Below are 17,358 nucleotides of genomic sequence, written 5' to 3' on the forward strand. Positions count from 1 at the left end.
GAGAGTCGCTAATATCATTTAAGAGGCTAGAGCTCCATCTACACGATGTCTCTACGCCCTCAAGTGGTCAGTCTTCAGTGACTGGTGTTCAGCACGTAACCAGGATCCGGTTTCACGGCCCATTCCACCAGAAGAATGGCCTCCTCCTGGGCCTGGTCCAGTGGAATCTCTATTGGGGAGATTTGTGCGGCCCCCGGCTGGTTGTCGCCGTCTACCTTTATCAGATTCTACAGTTTGAAAGTCCCTGGTGCACGGGTGCTATCTGCTTAGTGCTACTTTTCTCCTTTCAGGCAGGTAAGGCTTATGACAAGCAGACCCCAGATACTTCTCGGGTCTCTTTATAGCTTGGACTCACGAGGCCCACTCTGAGCGTGCCTGAGCTGAGCTCGTGGAGCAGGCTTAGTTCTGCTTCTGCTTATAGCACGGCGCTACTGGATGCGTTCCCCATTAGCAGTCGTCAATAAAAAATTACGACACAACGGGAGTTCCCTTTTGATAGGGAACGCTCCGGTTACTCACGTAACCTCGGTTCCCTGAGATAAGGGAATGAGCGTTGCGTAACTGGCTGTGCTATAGCTGCACGCGAATCGATGGCTGTCGCTTCAGTCGTTGATTCTGATGAAATGGTGCACTGGGCCGACTCCTGTAGCAGTCGGCTACGCCCCTTCTGGCGGGCTCGAGCGCCATTGGTTTGTGCAGCTACACAAACGTTAACAATTCAGGCTTCAGTAACAGAGTAAACAGGAGTTTCCCCATTAGCAGTCATCAATAAAAAATGATGACGCAACGCTCGTTCCCTTATCTCAGGGAACCGAGGTTACGGGAGTAACCGGAGCGTTTAGATCTCTTCTCCACATTCACACAAAAGACCACTTTAGATCACTTTAAAATGGTTTTCAAACGATGCTAATTATTTACTATACTGCTTATAAGTAGATTTGAAGCAAAACATGTTCAAAGTCAAATAATAAGGTCCAGCTCACAAACCAGAGGTCAACTCACATATCTAACAAAACAAATGCACACATGCTGTAACATTTTCTGATTCTATTGACCATTCTCTTACCGATGTTATGCCACTGTCCTGTGTTGTGGCGAGTGAATCACAGCGTTCCCGTTCTTTTATTTGCTCATTACTGTGTAATCAGGAAAAGCTGGTGGATGCGTCCCACCGAGCGCAGCTGCATAGCCCGCGGTGCGGGGTCTCGGCTTGAGCTGGTCCCTTGAACCGCTTCGCTGGGAACGGATGGGAGTTTTACAGCAAAACATCTTGAAACAAAACGTGGCCTTCGCCGCATGATGTCTTTTTACCAGGTCATAGCAGTCTCATGGGAATGACACCTGTTGTGAAACAGACAACAAACTCATGACCAAGAGAGATGGCTGTTGTTATCTGCCAAATGAACATGATTCAGATAAATGAACTGAAATGTTTCAAAATTTAACTCAATATTTATGAATTTAGCGATTAGATCAAATGAGATTAAACTCGAAATAATTAAAGCATCCCCCCATGTTTCTCACTAAATGAACACAAGGAACAATTAATTTGTAAGTGATGAGATTGTAAGGAAGAATGTAAGGGAAAATGATAACTTGCCTTATAGTTAACATATATGACAAGATCACTCTTGATCTGAATATTTTGTACTATAATTATATACTTAGGTATAGTAAGTATAGTACAAAAATACTATAATAAAATATATTTTTCACTGACTTCACTGACTTGATTACTCTTGAGTATCTGCATTGCTTTATGGAATGCATAGTTTATTGGCTAGTAAAATTACACAAGTCTTGAACATTTGTCTTTTTTTCTGATTTTTAAATACTTTTATGTATGTATGTATGTATGTATTTATTTATTATACTTCTGGTATTTTTATTTTATTTTATTATTTTATATTATTTTATTTTATTGAACAGTACAAGATCTAATTTTGTTAATGAAAAAGTCTGTCTGAGGTCATATTGCAGTCAGAGTAATTACTGTCAGTCACTTTTAGTTTAGGACACACTTTCTCAGCACAGTTAGTAGAACATATTTGTGAGTAAAACAAGATATTCAATGAGAAAATGTAGAGTGGGACTTATTTCATTGGGAATTTTTGAAAGGTGGGTGGCACATTCCAGAAGTCAGGAGGTCAGAGGGTGAATAAATGTTGAAAAATAATGAATTTGTGACATCGGCCAAAAAGGATGATTGTTTTAGAGGTGATGCAATGCAATAATGATGAATCACATACTGTATAAGAGCATATGTTAAAAAGGAGAAAGTACAGGATAAATTTTGATTGCTTGTTGACATTAATATAGTAGGCTAATTATTTAGTCAATTAGACAGTGAGGTGTGCTGTATGTGCCACTGAAATGTTGCTATTTTATAAAAAGAAGATCTTGTTTTCAAAGTTTTACCAAACGTGTGAACTTTGACCCCTGTCCTCATATCCTTTAATTATATGTCATACTACTGAGGTCTTTCTGTGTTGTTATCAAAAGTCTTTGGTATCTGTGGAAATGCACAGCATTACATTTGTAAGCCTGGTTTTTGTCATTTCTTTTGTTCTTGAGAATCTTATCTTATATCTGCTTATCTGTTATAAAGGTATGTGAGAATATTTTTCCTGAAACACAAACTCATCACTTCAGTGCTCTCGACTACACAGCGCAGTTATAAATACAAATCTGTAGAAGCTGCAACACTTTTTTATTGATGACAATGACAACATCTGGTCAACCTCACAGAGATCTGAAATGTGTTCGTCATATGGCCCAGTATTTACAGTGTCTGGCTTGTGTTGAGCTATTTCATCTCCAGAAAACAAAGAAGGAATTGCAATTAGCTGCGTTTCCCCTAAACTTTCCTCAGCACGCACTCAAACATTAAACATTGCCAGTCATTTTTCTTTGGCCCAAGATGAGGAAGACTGGTTTAATATAATAATAAAATAAATACAAATAATAATAATAATAAATAAATAAATGGCAGATTTCATAATTCAGTAAAAGTAATTGTAGGCCCTAGAGTGCCGCTGTCCTGTAGAGTTTAGCTCAAACCCTAATCAAACACACCTGAACAAGCTAATCAAGGTCTTCAGAATTACTAAGGCTACAGGCAGGTGAGGTTTTTTTCAGAGTTGGAGCTAAACTCTGCAGGACAGGACCGACGTTGCCTACCGCTGATCAATAGTATTAAATTAAATTAAATTAAATTAAGCAATTCATTTATTTGATAAATATTAATATATTATATATTATGAATACATATGAAAATGTTTTTGTCCCATTTATTATAAGATAATTTGAGAAATGTAATTACATTTTAAATTTTCAGATTGCATTTAATTGACCAAATAATGCATTTACACACACACACACATATATATATATATATATACATATACATTAATGTTCATTATTGTTATTACTGGAAATTATTTTTGCAGTGCACATTAACTCATTGCAGTGCAGTGCGTGAAATCTGAAGCACGGATGAGGCATTGCAAATCTAATATGTAACAATAGTTGCTCATTAACTGTTCGTTTTTTTCTTACATGTTTCGCAACGTCGCTCCTGGAGGGAAATGACACGCAGGTCAGAGCAAGAAAGCAGAGGAGAGGCTGTGGGAACTGCAGCTCGTACACTAACACACACGCACACTAACACAAAGCACCATATTACTGTAAACCTCCCAGATACCAATCCAATAACAAAGTCAAAGGTAAACTAATGAATAAACAAACATGCAAATAGACAAAAAACACAGACTGATAAAGTTTTTCTCATGAGGGCGTGGAAACTTTTGCCATCGGTCATGCATGAATAAATAAGTGTGAAGATACAGGAAAGTAAAACCGAATTCCTCGTGAAGCATGGAGACAGCGTCAGGTCCTGGCTGCTTGACAGCGTATCGCTGCCTGTGGCTACAGGCCTACTGGGATGCTATACCACTTTGGTAAAGCGCAGTTGAGCTTCTATGATGTCACTGTATTTATGAGTTCTGAGGAATTGGGAGAGTCTGAGAATCCTTGATAAAATGCTGGATTTATCTGAATAGTTTTGTCAACACTCTGCTGTATCACACCTTAGTTGTTTCTTGAGCACAAAGGGATATGGAAGATGAGAAGGCAAGAGATTTCAGTTTGTCCATAAACAGCATTCACAATTTTGCTTCCACAATGCATTGTATTTTAAACATGTGAGAGAAAAGGGCTTTCTTTGAACAAAAATAAAAGGAAAATCTCATGTAACCTGTTCCTACATCCATAATCAAATTATATTTAGCCTGAAAAAATATAGAATAAAATAAAAAATACAAATATTTTTTTAAATAAATAATATAAATATTTAAAATCAGAATAACATGTATGGATGAATTGTGTACAATGACATCAGTAATTAGGATCAATTTTGAATTTATGTAGACATTGATTTTTTATTTATTTATTTTTTTTTATTCCAGTTTTGGAAAATGTACAGAACAGCAATACTATAATAAAGAGATCATAATTGATTAGTTGTGAACTATACTGTTCAAAAGTTTATTTTCAAAATAAATTAGTACTTTTATTTAGCAAGGATGCATTGAATTGAACAAATGTGACAAACATGTTTATAATAAGATTTCTATTTCTAAAAAAAAGTTGTTCTTTAAACTTCCTATCAATCAAAGAATCTTGAAAAAAAATCCAAGGTTTTCACAAAAATATTAAGTAGCACAACTGTTTTCAGTATCGATAATTGCATTGATGGCAATTTCAGCATTGATGTTTCTTGAGCAGCAAATCATGAATGATTTCTGAAGGATCATGTGACACTGAAGATGAGTAATGATACTGATACAGAAAAAAATTGATAAAATATATTCAAATAGAAAATATTTTAAATTAAAAAAATCAGTTTTTACTGTATTTTCAATCACATAAACGCAGCCTTGGTGAACATACGAGATGTCTTTCATAATTTTCAAACGGTGTTTATATGTTCATTAGATGAGTCTCTTTTTTTGCACGTTATGATTGAATCGTACCTGCTCTTTTCCTTGTCTTGTCAGTGTGATGCAGTTCATTCTCAAGCAGAGGCTGAGGGGCGTGTCCTAGGGAGGGGGTGGGCGGATCCGTTCCGGCCTGTGCCATAATCTATTCATGACAGCTCTTAAAGGAGACTGAGACCCAGCTGCTCTAATTTAAAAATAAAGACCCCCACCTTTATCAGCCCCTCCTTCCTCCATCTCTATTTCACAGGAGACCCCCCTTTCTTCTCCATCCCCCTCATTCCTGTCATGTTCTTTTCATTTGGGACTCCTCAAACATGGACTGGGAGATGATTAACCGCTTCACGTTTAGCTTTGAAAAGAGCAGTTTGTCGTTCCAAGAAAGAGCCGTCTCTGACCAGCTGCCATTACAGGCATGAAAAGACTGAGGCTGTTTCTGTGCCCAAAACAATGGAGAACTAGCAGGGGTCCTGTGTTGTGATATTCAGGGTCCTTGCTTATGAATAATATATGCATATTAACAGGACTGTCACAATGGGAGTGTGCGTCGAAACGTGTCGCAAATGAAGCTCATTAGAATGCAATTAAGTGAAGTAGTGAAAATGCAATAAGGCAGAGACAGGAGGAAAGAAGGTCAGAGAGCGATGCCTAATGCGATTCCACTGACATTCTTTGGCATGCTCACGCTCAGATAACGTCTATACAGACTCATGGGAAAAAACTGACAGAGATCGTGTGTGTGCTGTCTGAGATGTACAAACCTGGACAGGATAGACATCACTTAATTTTATGTGAATGAGCATGACACTATAAGTTTAAGATCCGTACAATTGATTGTCTTACAATGTGACTTGGCGTTGATTAAGACAATGAAACATTAAATGTATTTCCAGTGGACAAAAACATGCTTTTAAAAACTGTATGACATAGCAATTACAAATGAAATGGACTAAGGTTCAGTCGTGTCAATATATTTTAATTTGTTTTATTATAAATGTATTTATATGTGGTAGTTTCATACATATAAAATATACATCACATTTTATTTTTATTTATTTTATATTTTATTTTTATTGAATTCTGATATCCTTTATTATTTTATTTAACATTTAACAGGTATTATTATATATTTATTATTATATGGTAGTCTTGCACATATAGAATTATTAATTTTACATATAATTATTTATTACTTTTATTATTATTTATAGATTCTATTTTTTATAATTGAATCCTGATCCTCTTTATTATTTCTTTAATATTTAACTGATTTTATTATATATTTATAACAATATTGTAGTCTTGTACATATACATACCATATACTTGTACATACCACCACGGCGGAGCAGAGACCCCTGGCAAAGACTGGGACCTAGGGGAAACTGAGACACAAGAGACAAGCAGAACATATGTGGCCTCAAGGACCGAGGCAAGGAACACAAGTTCATTTAAGGATTCCATGGCAGTGATAAGGTTAACGGGACAGATATGGGGTGCATTTATAGTTTCTGAGTTCATGACAGGCAGGGTTAAGAGTTCACAAACGGCCCCTAGAGGTGCAACACAACAGTCAGGAAGTTCAGGAAGTTGTGACTGATGGGACTGGTAATTCACAACCAGCCTCCTCGCCTGACTCAGGGCAGGACAACAGTTTATAGGCTGTGACATGGGCAAAAGAAGGTTCATTAATGGCCTCCGTGGCCAGTTCAAAGGAAGGCAAGAGTTCACAGATGGTCTCTATAGCCGCTACAGGGCAGGACAAGGATTCACAGACGGCCTCCATAGCCGTGACAGGGCAGGACGAGGATTCATAGACGGCCTCCATAACCGTGACAGGACAGGACAAGGATTCACAGACGGCCTCCATAGCCGTGACAGGGCAGGACGAGGATTCATAGACGGCCTCCATAACCGTGACAGGACAGGACAAGGATTCACAGACGGTCTCCATAGCCGTGACAGGGCAGGACGAGGATTCATAGACGGCCTCCATAACCGTGACAGGACAGGACGAGGGTTCATAGGAGGGTACCACTGACACCTCTGGAGGTTCTACAGTGGTAACATCAGGAAACAGGCAGAGTTCAGTAACCGGACAGGTACAGTGCTCATCAACGGCTCATTTGACAGTGACATGACAGGCTGAGAGTACATTGCTGGGCGCCACAACCATAAAATGAGCTGAAGCGAGCGCCGCCGCTCCGGGAGGTTCTGCAGCATGTGCCGCCACATCTGGAGAAGCTGCAGCGGGTGCCATCGCCTGGGGCAGTTCCGAGGTGGTGTATGCAGCCCAAACGCAACATAAAGTGATCCCCATCATGGGAAGCGCTTCGGACAGGGAAATTAGTGCAGGAACAGGAGGGTTAAAGTGAGCTGGTGTTGTTGTGTCCGCCATTTTGTGATCGGGTTCCACTGTTGCCGCCTTTTTGTGAGCGCACTCTGGTGCAGCCACCATCTCAGTCAAAGACGCGGTGTCGCGTTCCTCCTCCGCGACACCCACAGTGAATGGAGAGCCAACACACAACAAAGCATAATCCATAAACTGACAGAGTGATGAACGCGTCTATGCTTAGACCGAAGGGGTTGATTTATGCCATCACAGAAAATCTCTATCAAAATAATATCTGGTAAATCTGAATAGAGATCAATGGCTAAAAATTCTCGCATATGGCTTTCCAACGATCGTGTGTCTTGCTTAATACCAAATAATATACGTGTTGTGTCCATACCTGGCCAATGTTCCTCTGAACAGCTGCTGGATCCTTGTGTGGCAGAGTCTTCTGTAACGGGGCAAACGAGACGTGAGACGTGTGGATCCAAGTGCAAGCTTTTATATATAAACATAGTCAATAAACAGGCAGGGTCAAACAACGGCAAACAGATATGGTACACTCTCAGAAAGAAAGGTACAAAAGCTGTCACTGGGGCGGTACCTTTTCAAAAGGTACACTTTTATACTTAAATTCAAATATGTACACTTTAAAGCACTAATATGTACCTTTAAGGTACCAAAATGGACCCTTTAGGTTCAAACAGCTGCTTTCCTGTAGCTCAAATAGTAGAGCATGGCGCTAGCAACGCCAAGGTCATGGGTTTGATTCCCAGGGAAAGCAAGAGCTGATAAAATGTAAAAACTGTAACTTGAATGCAATGTAAGTCGCTTTGGATAAAAGCGTCTGATAAATGCATAAATGTAAATGTAAACATGTACCTTTTAAAAATGTACCACCCCAGTGACAGCTTTTGTACCTTTATTTCTGAGAGTGTACGGGCAAGACAAAGAGCAATCCTAGGGCTAGCGAGAGTCGACGATCGGCGAACAATATCCAACAGGGCAAGGCAGAGAGATAATTCAGGTAAACGAGCAGTAGTCCAAGAGAGGTGCAAACAGAGTCCAAACGGCAAGGCAAAGGGTAAATCCTGGAAACACGGGCAAGAATCAAAACACTAGAAAAACACACAAGGCAAGACTACGACAACAAAGTGGGTTCCGTATCGCAGCTAAAACTAGGAGAGTTATAAATGCAGAACAATACTGGAACTAAACAGAAAAACACAGACTGGCTCGGTAAGGCAGCTAACACTAGGGGAGTGATAAACGCAATACAATACTCGGCAGAGAGGAAGAGGAAGTCCATGGTTTATGTAGGGTGTGTGATAAGTGCAATGGATGATGGGAATTGTAGTCTGATGTTAGTGTGGTGCAAGAGTCCATGTGGTGAGCGAGTGACCTCTGGTGGTGAGTTAACGGAAGTTCATAGACCAAGATTCATGACAATACCCTTTATTTTGATTTAATATTTAACTGATTTGATCATATATTTATTTTATCATATATTTATTATTATATGGTCTTGTACATATAAAATTATTCATTTAAGACATCAACACATTGTTATATAATTATTCATTATTATTTTATTTTCATTTTTTTTATTTTACAGTTGAATCCCAATACTCTTTCTTATTAATTTTTTTTATTGATTTTATTATACATTTATTATTATATAGTACACTTTAACATCTAAAATGTACATTTAATTTTATTATTTATAAATTTATTCCATGTCATTTTATTTTATAATTGAAATCTAACACCCTTTATTTAATATTTACTTGATTTTAAAAAATCCTTCAAATAATTAGGCCACATAAAAATTGCTTTAGAAAACAAGGTGGATGTTATTTGCATGCATAGCCCCGCCTATTCATGAATATGTAATAATCGCGAGTGTGGGCCCCGCCCCTCCCCCGTGAACGCGCTGTATAGATGGAGCGCTCTCCTGGCCGCACTCGCAGCTTTTCCTCTCCAGTCCGTGGGCATTGTTGTAAAAACAGAAGGACAATACAAGAATAGAGTGGCGGATAATAGAGCCTCAAAAGGGGCATCAGGGAATCTGTGCTCTATTGGACCTGAGTGCATGAGGCACTAAATGAGAGCCGTGTGTCGCCTGAAGTTTAGTTTCACAGGCAGCGAGCAGACAGACAGAGGAGGCATGACTCTGAGACGGAGTCCAAGTTTTGCGGTGCTGTGCGTTCATGTGCTTTTGCGGTGCCTGTGGATGAGGGTACGTGCGGTTTGGCTTTCATATGTTTATGTGACGCAATGTGAACATGCATTTGTGGATCAGATGACACTAATTACTGAGTCGATCGCATTCGATTCATTTGGATTTTGAGACTTTTCTAAATTTTCGTAGGTTTTTTCTCTTTTTTCGTAACCTTCATCTTTTCCTATAAAAATGCTTGCTACGGATGCGAAAACGCAGAAAATCGAATTGTGTGCAAAGACCTTTTTACACTGGAATAGAATTGAAACTCAGGTAACCTGATGTCCTGGGTCTCACATGCCTTTTCTTGGTCTTTTTCTCAACACTTTTGAGTTTAAAGGGCTTTTAAAAGACTTTTTGACAGATTTTGATTTTTTATGCACACAATCGCGGTCAACAGCACATCTTTGCGCAAGATTTTGGCGCATAAATTCAAATGAATAGACAGAGAGATGACAAAGATAGATGTCCTATGTGACAAATACTGTACTCTTAATTTTGCATGTTGTTTCGTTGCAGGTTTGTGAGGCATCGGGGCATTTTGAGATGCAGGTTTTGTCCATGCAGAATTTGAACGGGGAGCTGCAGAGCGGCGCGTGCTGTGACGGCGCGCGCGTCGCGGTGGACCGCTCATGTACGGCGGACGAGTGCGATACGTTTTTCCGCGTCTGTCTGAAGGAGTATCAGTCGCGGGTGTCTTCGGGAGGCCCGTGCAGCTACGGAAGCGGATTTACTCCCGTTATCGGTGGGAATACTTTTTCTGTCAAGCCCCTCGACGGCGCGAGCGATAAATCCAGGATCGTGCTGCCCTTCAGTTTCGCCTGGCCGGTGAGTGGAAAAGCTGTTTTGTTAGCAAAGCCATTGTGTCATCGCAATATGATTAAACAAGTCTGGAATTATGAGAGACCGGGGCAAGTTGTCACACTCTTTACCACAGTAATATTTCCCACGGTGGGTTTATTTGTGAAAGTCAGTTTATGTAGACTATTTGTTCAGAAGAGCCACTGTTATTGGCCACAAATGTGACCCCGGACCACAAAAACAGTCATAAGGGTCAAATTTTTTGAAATTGAGATTTATACATTTATTTTTTTATACCTGAAAGCTGAGTAAATACGCTTTCCATTGATGTATGGTTTGTTAAGAGAGGACTATATTTTGCCGAGATACAACTATTCGAAAATCTGAGGGTGCAAAAAATGAGAAAATCACCTTTAAAGTTGAAGTTCTTAGCAATGCATATTACTGATCAAAACTTAAGTTTTGATATATTCACGGTAGGAAATTTACAAAATATCTTCATGGAACATGATCTTTACTTAATATCCTAATGATTTTTAGCATAAAAGAAAAATCTATTATTTTTTACCCATACAATGTATTGTTGGTTATTGATACTTATGACTGGTTTTGTAGTCCAGGGTCACAAATGTAATTTTTTTTTGTGACAACATGCCCCAATAGCTGATCATGTGAACTTGTGACAACTTGCCCCGGTGTCACCTACATACCATTTTCCATGATGCTTCCAGCATCTCATTCTGTTTGTAAACACACTGTCATGTTTCTCTGGATTGTGATCTTGTTGTTTGTGAACACTGGTGTTATGCTACCAATACTGTATTTTTAATACTGTAGGGTAGGTGTACACCTAAAGCCTCACACCATATTAATATCATACCGGAAGCTAAATCTGATAGGTAGCATTTTTCACTGTCGAATTATGCTACCAACTGTTTTAATGGGAGGTAGCAAAATCTGACGGGGTAGCACAAATCGACAGAACACTGGTTCTGTCCCATTCATATGGCATTCCTGTATGATGACGCTCAGGTTGGACAGGGGTTGTGTTACCCCACCCATCCACCCACAGTTCGCCAGTAGGCTATCCTCTCAAAATAGCAGGACAATGCGCTATAAAACACCTGAGTTTATCTCCAGCACCTGCTGATGGAGATTCAGAGGCTGTTTTACACACAATGGCCACAGGAAACTGCTCTTAGATATCCAGTCAGACCACCATTGATCATTTAAAAGAGGTTATCTCGCTATCTCTAAATCTCTTAATGAAACCTATACTGAGCTGCCTAGCTAGGCAGCATTTTTGGGCATCATTGGTGCCCTGCTAGTCCAAAACGTGCATATGATGCTGGAAAATTAATGCTGTGTAGGTTGGTCCACTAGGTTTTGAGACATCCAATAATACAACCTTCAAACTAAGCATGAATTCAGATGTGAGGGTTTTATATGAACAGGGCTTATATACAATATTATGACAATATAATGCTGTATGCCAAAATAAAAAATGGCAGTACAATAGCAAATAAAAATCAACACACATTCTACAAAATATTTGCTTAAAAGTCACAAAAAACATGGATATTGATGGTTATTACATGGTTATTACACATGTTGAAAAATTCAAAATAGCCAAAGATTGGCCAATTATTCATCCAAGATGTATTGTTCTATGAATATATTTAGCTTGTGATAGACCAACATATAGTTTGTTTTTTGGCCATTTTAAGATTATTGCCATTTGCTGATTACCAGGTACGGTTGATTGACAGAAGTGTTAGTCCCCCTTTAGTTAGTTCCCAAAATTGTCAATGAATATAATTTTTTTTAGGTGTGTGTGAGTAAAGATTGTGCAAAATAAGTGTGGATTTTGTTAAGTTTGAAATTTTGCAATCACATTTGATATATTTTGACCAGTGACCACCACTTTGATCATCTTTAATTCACATCATCAACTTCTGTGCAAATAGGATAAGTTCCAAATCGATTCATTTTAAAATGATTTATTTGTAATTATTTTAGTTTAGGATTACTGAATCAAAATCTTCAAGACTAAATTATTTTATTTTAAATTGATTCATTTTAAAATAATTTATTTCTAATTAATTTAAGTATGCTTTATATAAAATAAATAGGCCTATACATTTAATTTCAGAAATTGTTTAAATAATATATTAAATAGTGTGGTAGTCCTAAATCGGTCGACCACTAGACATCAGCCTTTGAAAATCTCTTATCAGTCAGCAGCAACTTTGTTTTGAGCATCACCCAAGGCAGATCTGATTGTGGCATCTATTTTTCTCCACTCTGAATCTGAATGGTGCAATTGTTTTTGCTGAAGCCCATGTTTACTTTCACAACTCATAAGGCCGAGCCGTCAGTACGAGGTCAATGCAAGTCAGTCTGATAGTCCAATTAGGGCCAGTTTCCGTGGCAGCCGCGCTCAAACATCTCACCCCCTACCCACGTCGATCAGAGCGGTCTAGACCTGCCTCACAGCTGCTCTGAATGGAGATTAATTAGACATTGTCATCTTGCATGCTTTCTTTTCCATCACAAGTCTACCTAGCAATTGAACTCCACGCAGCCTGCGATGCTGGATTGTGGGACGGAGCTTCAACAAAGCGGGTTTACAAAGAAACACAGGGGGTCTTTGCATGAGTGTGTGTGTGTGTGTTCTGATCTATTTGTTGTTCGTTTTCACATCATCAGCAGTGGTCAGATGAAAATGCAGGGTGTGTGTATGGATGTTTCAGACGGGGTCTTGGTAACCAGCGTCCTGCTGTTAGTGAACTTGGATGAGAAGAAGACTAGATGATTGATTGTACTGTAGAAATTTCTTGCTTCACTCTTAAAAGTCTTTGATGGGTTCCGTAAATTCAGCTAAAACTTCTATTTAAGAACATTTTTCACTGTAAGGTCTTAAAAATAAAGGTTCTGTATTGGCATCGATGGTTCCATTTAGAACCTTCAACATTCACTGAACTACTAAAGATGGAAAGTGTTCTTTAGATTATTCAAATGTTCCTCACACTAAGAAAAACACGGTTCTTTTACGAACTGGTCACTTAAAGGTTCTTTAGGGAACCCAAAAATGGTTCTTTTATAGAACTGCTGTGAAAACCTCATTCTGGAAACTTTATTTTAAGTCTGTGGGTTGTGAAACCCTTTTGGGCACCTTTACCTGTTACTTTCACTTTATAGAAGTTCACTTGTGAGGTTCTGATTAAAGCTGGCCAATATAATAGATATATATATATTTGCAATGATTTTATTGGAAATGTAACTTTAAGCAACATCAGTAATATCTGATGTTGGAAAATATCATGATGTTGTACATTTAATTCAATTCTGTGAATCAAACTATATGTGTCAATGAACCAAGGCGTGGAATTTTTTTTATATATTACAGGTTTCGTAAACAATATTTTGGTATTTATTGTTATATTGGCACATATAAATGAAAATGATCAAATATTCTTAATTGACTCTGTTCAAATAGTTTCTGGTTCTTGCATCAAACACATTGAATCTTATTGGTTACACTGACAAGTTCAATGAAATGATTGATCATCTAATTGAAAGAAATGTGCTTTTAAGCCATTTCAGAGCAAATACATAAATATTGAGATATAAACATTGAATACAGTCAAAGAAACATCTCAGTCAGTGTGATGCGAGTTCTGTCTGAGAGGTTCTTTATGTCTTTCTCACACTGTCTCTAGTTCAAATCACTGAGGTGTCACTTGCGGATAAATCCTGTAGCCCTGCAGTGGCTTTCTGTGTGAGTTTGAACTCATACTGCACTCATCGTCTGACTTCACCCTCAGTTGTGTGTGTGTGAGTGTGTGTGTGGATGCATGGATTAAAGCTCATAAAGGCCTGTAGATCCCTCAGACTGCAGAGGCAGGAAGAGTCGGCATTACTGGTGTGTGTGAGGTCATCTCAGAGAGCCCTGATGGAGTAAATGCTTCTGCTGTCTGTCAGAATCAGCTCGTATTCTGAGAATATTTCTCAATCAGTTTCATGTTTTTTTATTTTCCTCAAACATCATCTAACATCCCATCAAGAGTTTTTCTTACACATTCTTTCACTCTCTTGTCTGTCCTGTTACTTATCTTTAGTCGCTGAAGAGCCAGATAGTGAAAGTAGTTCAGTGATATCTCCTGATAAAGCACAGAGTGATCAATCATTACAGTGTTTGTGCTGCAGCGCTGTATTAATGTTCCTCAAACATTCTGGAATGGTTTGTTCTAAAACCCTAACCTAAAATATGAAAGTTCTGCTTTAATTAACGGAATGTTCTATTAATCAAATAATTTCAATCCTGAAAAATGTATCCATGTTTAGCAACAATATTTAGCAGCACAACTGTTTTCAACATTGATTCTAATAAAAAATGTTTCTTGAGCAGCAAATCAGTACATTAGAATGATTTCTGAAGGTTCATGTGATACTGAAAGGCTGCTGAAAATTCATAATTGCTATCTTAGGAATTTACATTTTAAAATATATTTAAATTGTAGTAATATTTCACAGTATGATAAAACATTTGAAACTTTCTGACTCTTCTGAATGGTAATGTAACCATTTTTGGTTTTTGTAAACTTTATATTTTAAGATTAAAGTATATTTTTAAATGTTTAAATGTAATTGTTTTTAACTTTCAGAATTTTAAACTTTTCAATTCAAGATTTTTCAAGAAAATTTGAAATTTCACATTGCCTGGCATTGATAGAATGTCTTGAACACTGATAGAATACGTATTTTTTAACCATTTAGCTCTAAAATGAGTAAAAACCTTTTGGTGTAAAATTATATGATGATCACATTTCTCATTGGTTTATCATTTTTCCCCCCATACTTACACCTTGAAGTCTTTCTCTTAAATTGGACTAAATCTCACCCATTTTAGACAACTAAGATAACTTAAATCAGCAGAATTTGAAACACGAATGTTCAAAGAAAACATAAAAACTCATGACATTTCTGTCAACTGACCTGAAGCTCTCTTACCACTGGTTCATTGTGAATGAATATAAAATGAACATTATCCAATTTAAAGTAATTCTTTGAGATTGTGTGTAATGGTGATTTAATGTGTTTTTTCTTTCTTTCAGAGGTCATATACGTTGATTGTGGAGGCTTTGGACTTCAATAATGACTCAAGCACTGGCAGTGAGTATCTCTCTCACACACACACACACACACACACACACACGTCTGGTGAGCTATCCTTGTATTGACTCTCCATAGGCGTAATGGTTTTTATACTGTATAAACCGTATTTTCTATCGCCCTACACCTAAACCTACCCCTCACAGGACACTTTCTGCATTTGTACTTTCTCAAAAAAACTCATTCAGTATGATTAATAAGCTTTTGTACCCATGGGGACCTCGATTTAAGTCCCCACTGTGACAGGAGTCCCCACGAGTCTGTGTGTATTCAGGTTTAAGTCACACACACATTATTCTGTATCTTTCAAGAGAGTACAGTCAGAAAGTTACAATGAGAGAGAGTGTGCGTGAAGGCAGCATGCAGCTTGTGTGTATTTCTGTGTATTTCTGTGCGTGTGTGTGTTGTGGATGGCTGGCAAACACTTCCTGTTACTAAACCGCTGCCTGCACCTGCTTGCATTCATCAGTCTTTTAAACACATTGTTATAAGTGTGAGACAATCTTACACACACTTGCAATAGTTTTGTGTAGAATCAAAGATGTAATGCGTGTATAATCTGTTTTTTATTATTTATCCCATTCAAATCTAAATAAGTGTGTGCCAAATCTGACCAAATATTGACTTGTACTTAACACCAACATGTCAAGTAGCCTTTAGCACGGGTCCAGCTTCTGCCATGCAGCATTCATTACCACTCTCTCTCTCTCTCTCTCTCTCTCTCTCTCTCTCTCTCACACACACACACACACACACTATGCATATAGATATATATATATATATATATATATATAGTGTTTTTTCGCTCTTGCACTATATGGTGTGATGTTTCCAGCATCATGCGGGTGTGTGAGGAATCGTCTCGCTCTCAGGTAAACAGCGAGGACAGGTAACAGTGAGATCTCAGATTTGGCAGCCTGGCACTGATGTCTGTCCTCCTGTATTTCTAAAGGACAGGTTTGGGTCAAGACAGTTAGTTCTTCTAAACCACGAGCCACACACACTTCACACACTCCTCTCACAATTTACAGCCCTTCGGCCAAATACCTCACCGCTGTGCTGGATTCTTTCCTCCCCTGAAAAAATTACTACGATATTCCTCTGCCCAATTGTAAACAAAGTCTATAGTACACTGCTCTTAAAGGGACAGCTATCAAGCTTTTGCTATCAAGCTCCAAAAAGATTTAGATCTATTTGTCATGCTAAGCTATCAAATGGAAGACTGGAATTACAGGGTGAAAATCATATAAGGGAACATTTGTGATACTTTTAGGGATTTATTTGTCTATTTTGGTGGTGTAAATTGTCTTTTTGTTGTATACAATAGACATTAAGCCTAATATTTGCTTTTGAGTCTCAGAAACCTTTCACCTTTAAGCCATCACACAAATCCGCTTTGTGTTGTGTAAGCTGGCGTAATTACGCTGAACAGAGGGCTAATTAAACCACAGCTGCCTGTTAAAGTGTCCATTTCTCTCTGTCTCTCGCTCCTGTAGGCATTAATGGTCAAGTCATAGAGAAAGCGGTCCAGTCAGGTATGATCAACCCAAACCGCCAGTGGCAGGTCTTGAAACACAACGGTCCCGTGGCTCAGTTCCAGTACCAGATTAGGGTGACCTGCGATGAGCACTACTTCGGCTTTGGCTGCAATAAGTTCTGTAGGCCCAGAGATGACTTCTTCGGCCACTATATCTGCGATCACAATGGCAACAAGACCTGCTTGGAGGGATGGGCTGGCCCAGAATGCAACACTGGTAAGGGGTGGAGCCTTTGTCAGATTTACAGTGCTGTTGTGCATGAATTTATGGATTTCATGTTAGAGGTTAAATACTT

The 17,358-nt window shown here is 38.5% G+C and overlaps 1 protein-coding gene across 2 annotated transcripts in view; it reads left to right on the forward strand.

Moving 5' to 3' along the window:
* The first annotated feature begins 10,065 nt into the window (after positions 1-10,065).
* LOC306874020 (protein jagged-1a) overlaps positions 10,066-17,358 on the forward strand; it is a 29,964-nt gene continuing 22,671 nt past the window's right edge. Inside the window, exons 1-3 of one of the 2 annotated variants that reach the window (XM_079423682.1) lie at positions 10,066-10,377; positions 15,468-15,525; positions 17,022-17,279. In XM_079423682.1, the coding sequence (XP_079279808.1) occupies positions 10,096-10,377; positions 15,468-15,525; positions 17,022-17,279 (598 nt within the window). In that variant the 5' untranslated portion in view covers positions 10,066-10,095. The remainder of the gene's footprint in view (positions 10,378-15,467; positions 15,526-17,021; positions 17,280-17,358) is intronic. The other variant, XM_079423681.1, reaches the window with a different exon arrangement.

This window comes from Barbus barbus (genome assembly GCF_936440315.1).
Source record: "Barbus barbus genome assembly, chromosome: 8".
Classification (NCBI taxonomy): domain Eukaryota; kingdom Metazoa; phylum Chordata; class Actinopteri; order Cypriniformes; family Cyprinidae; genus Barbus; species Barbus barbus.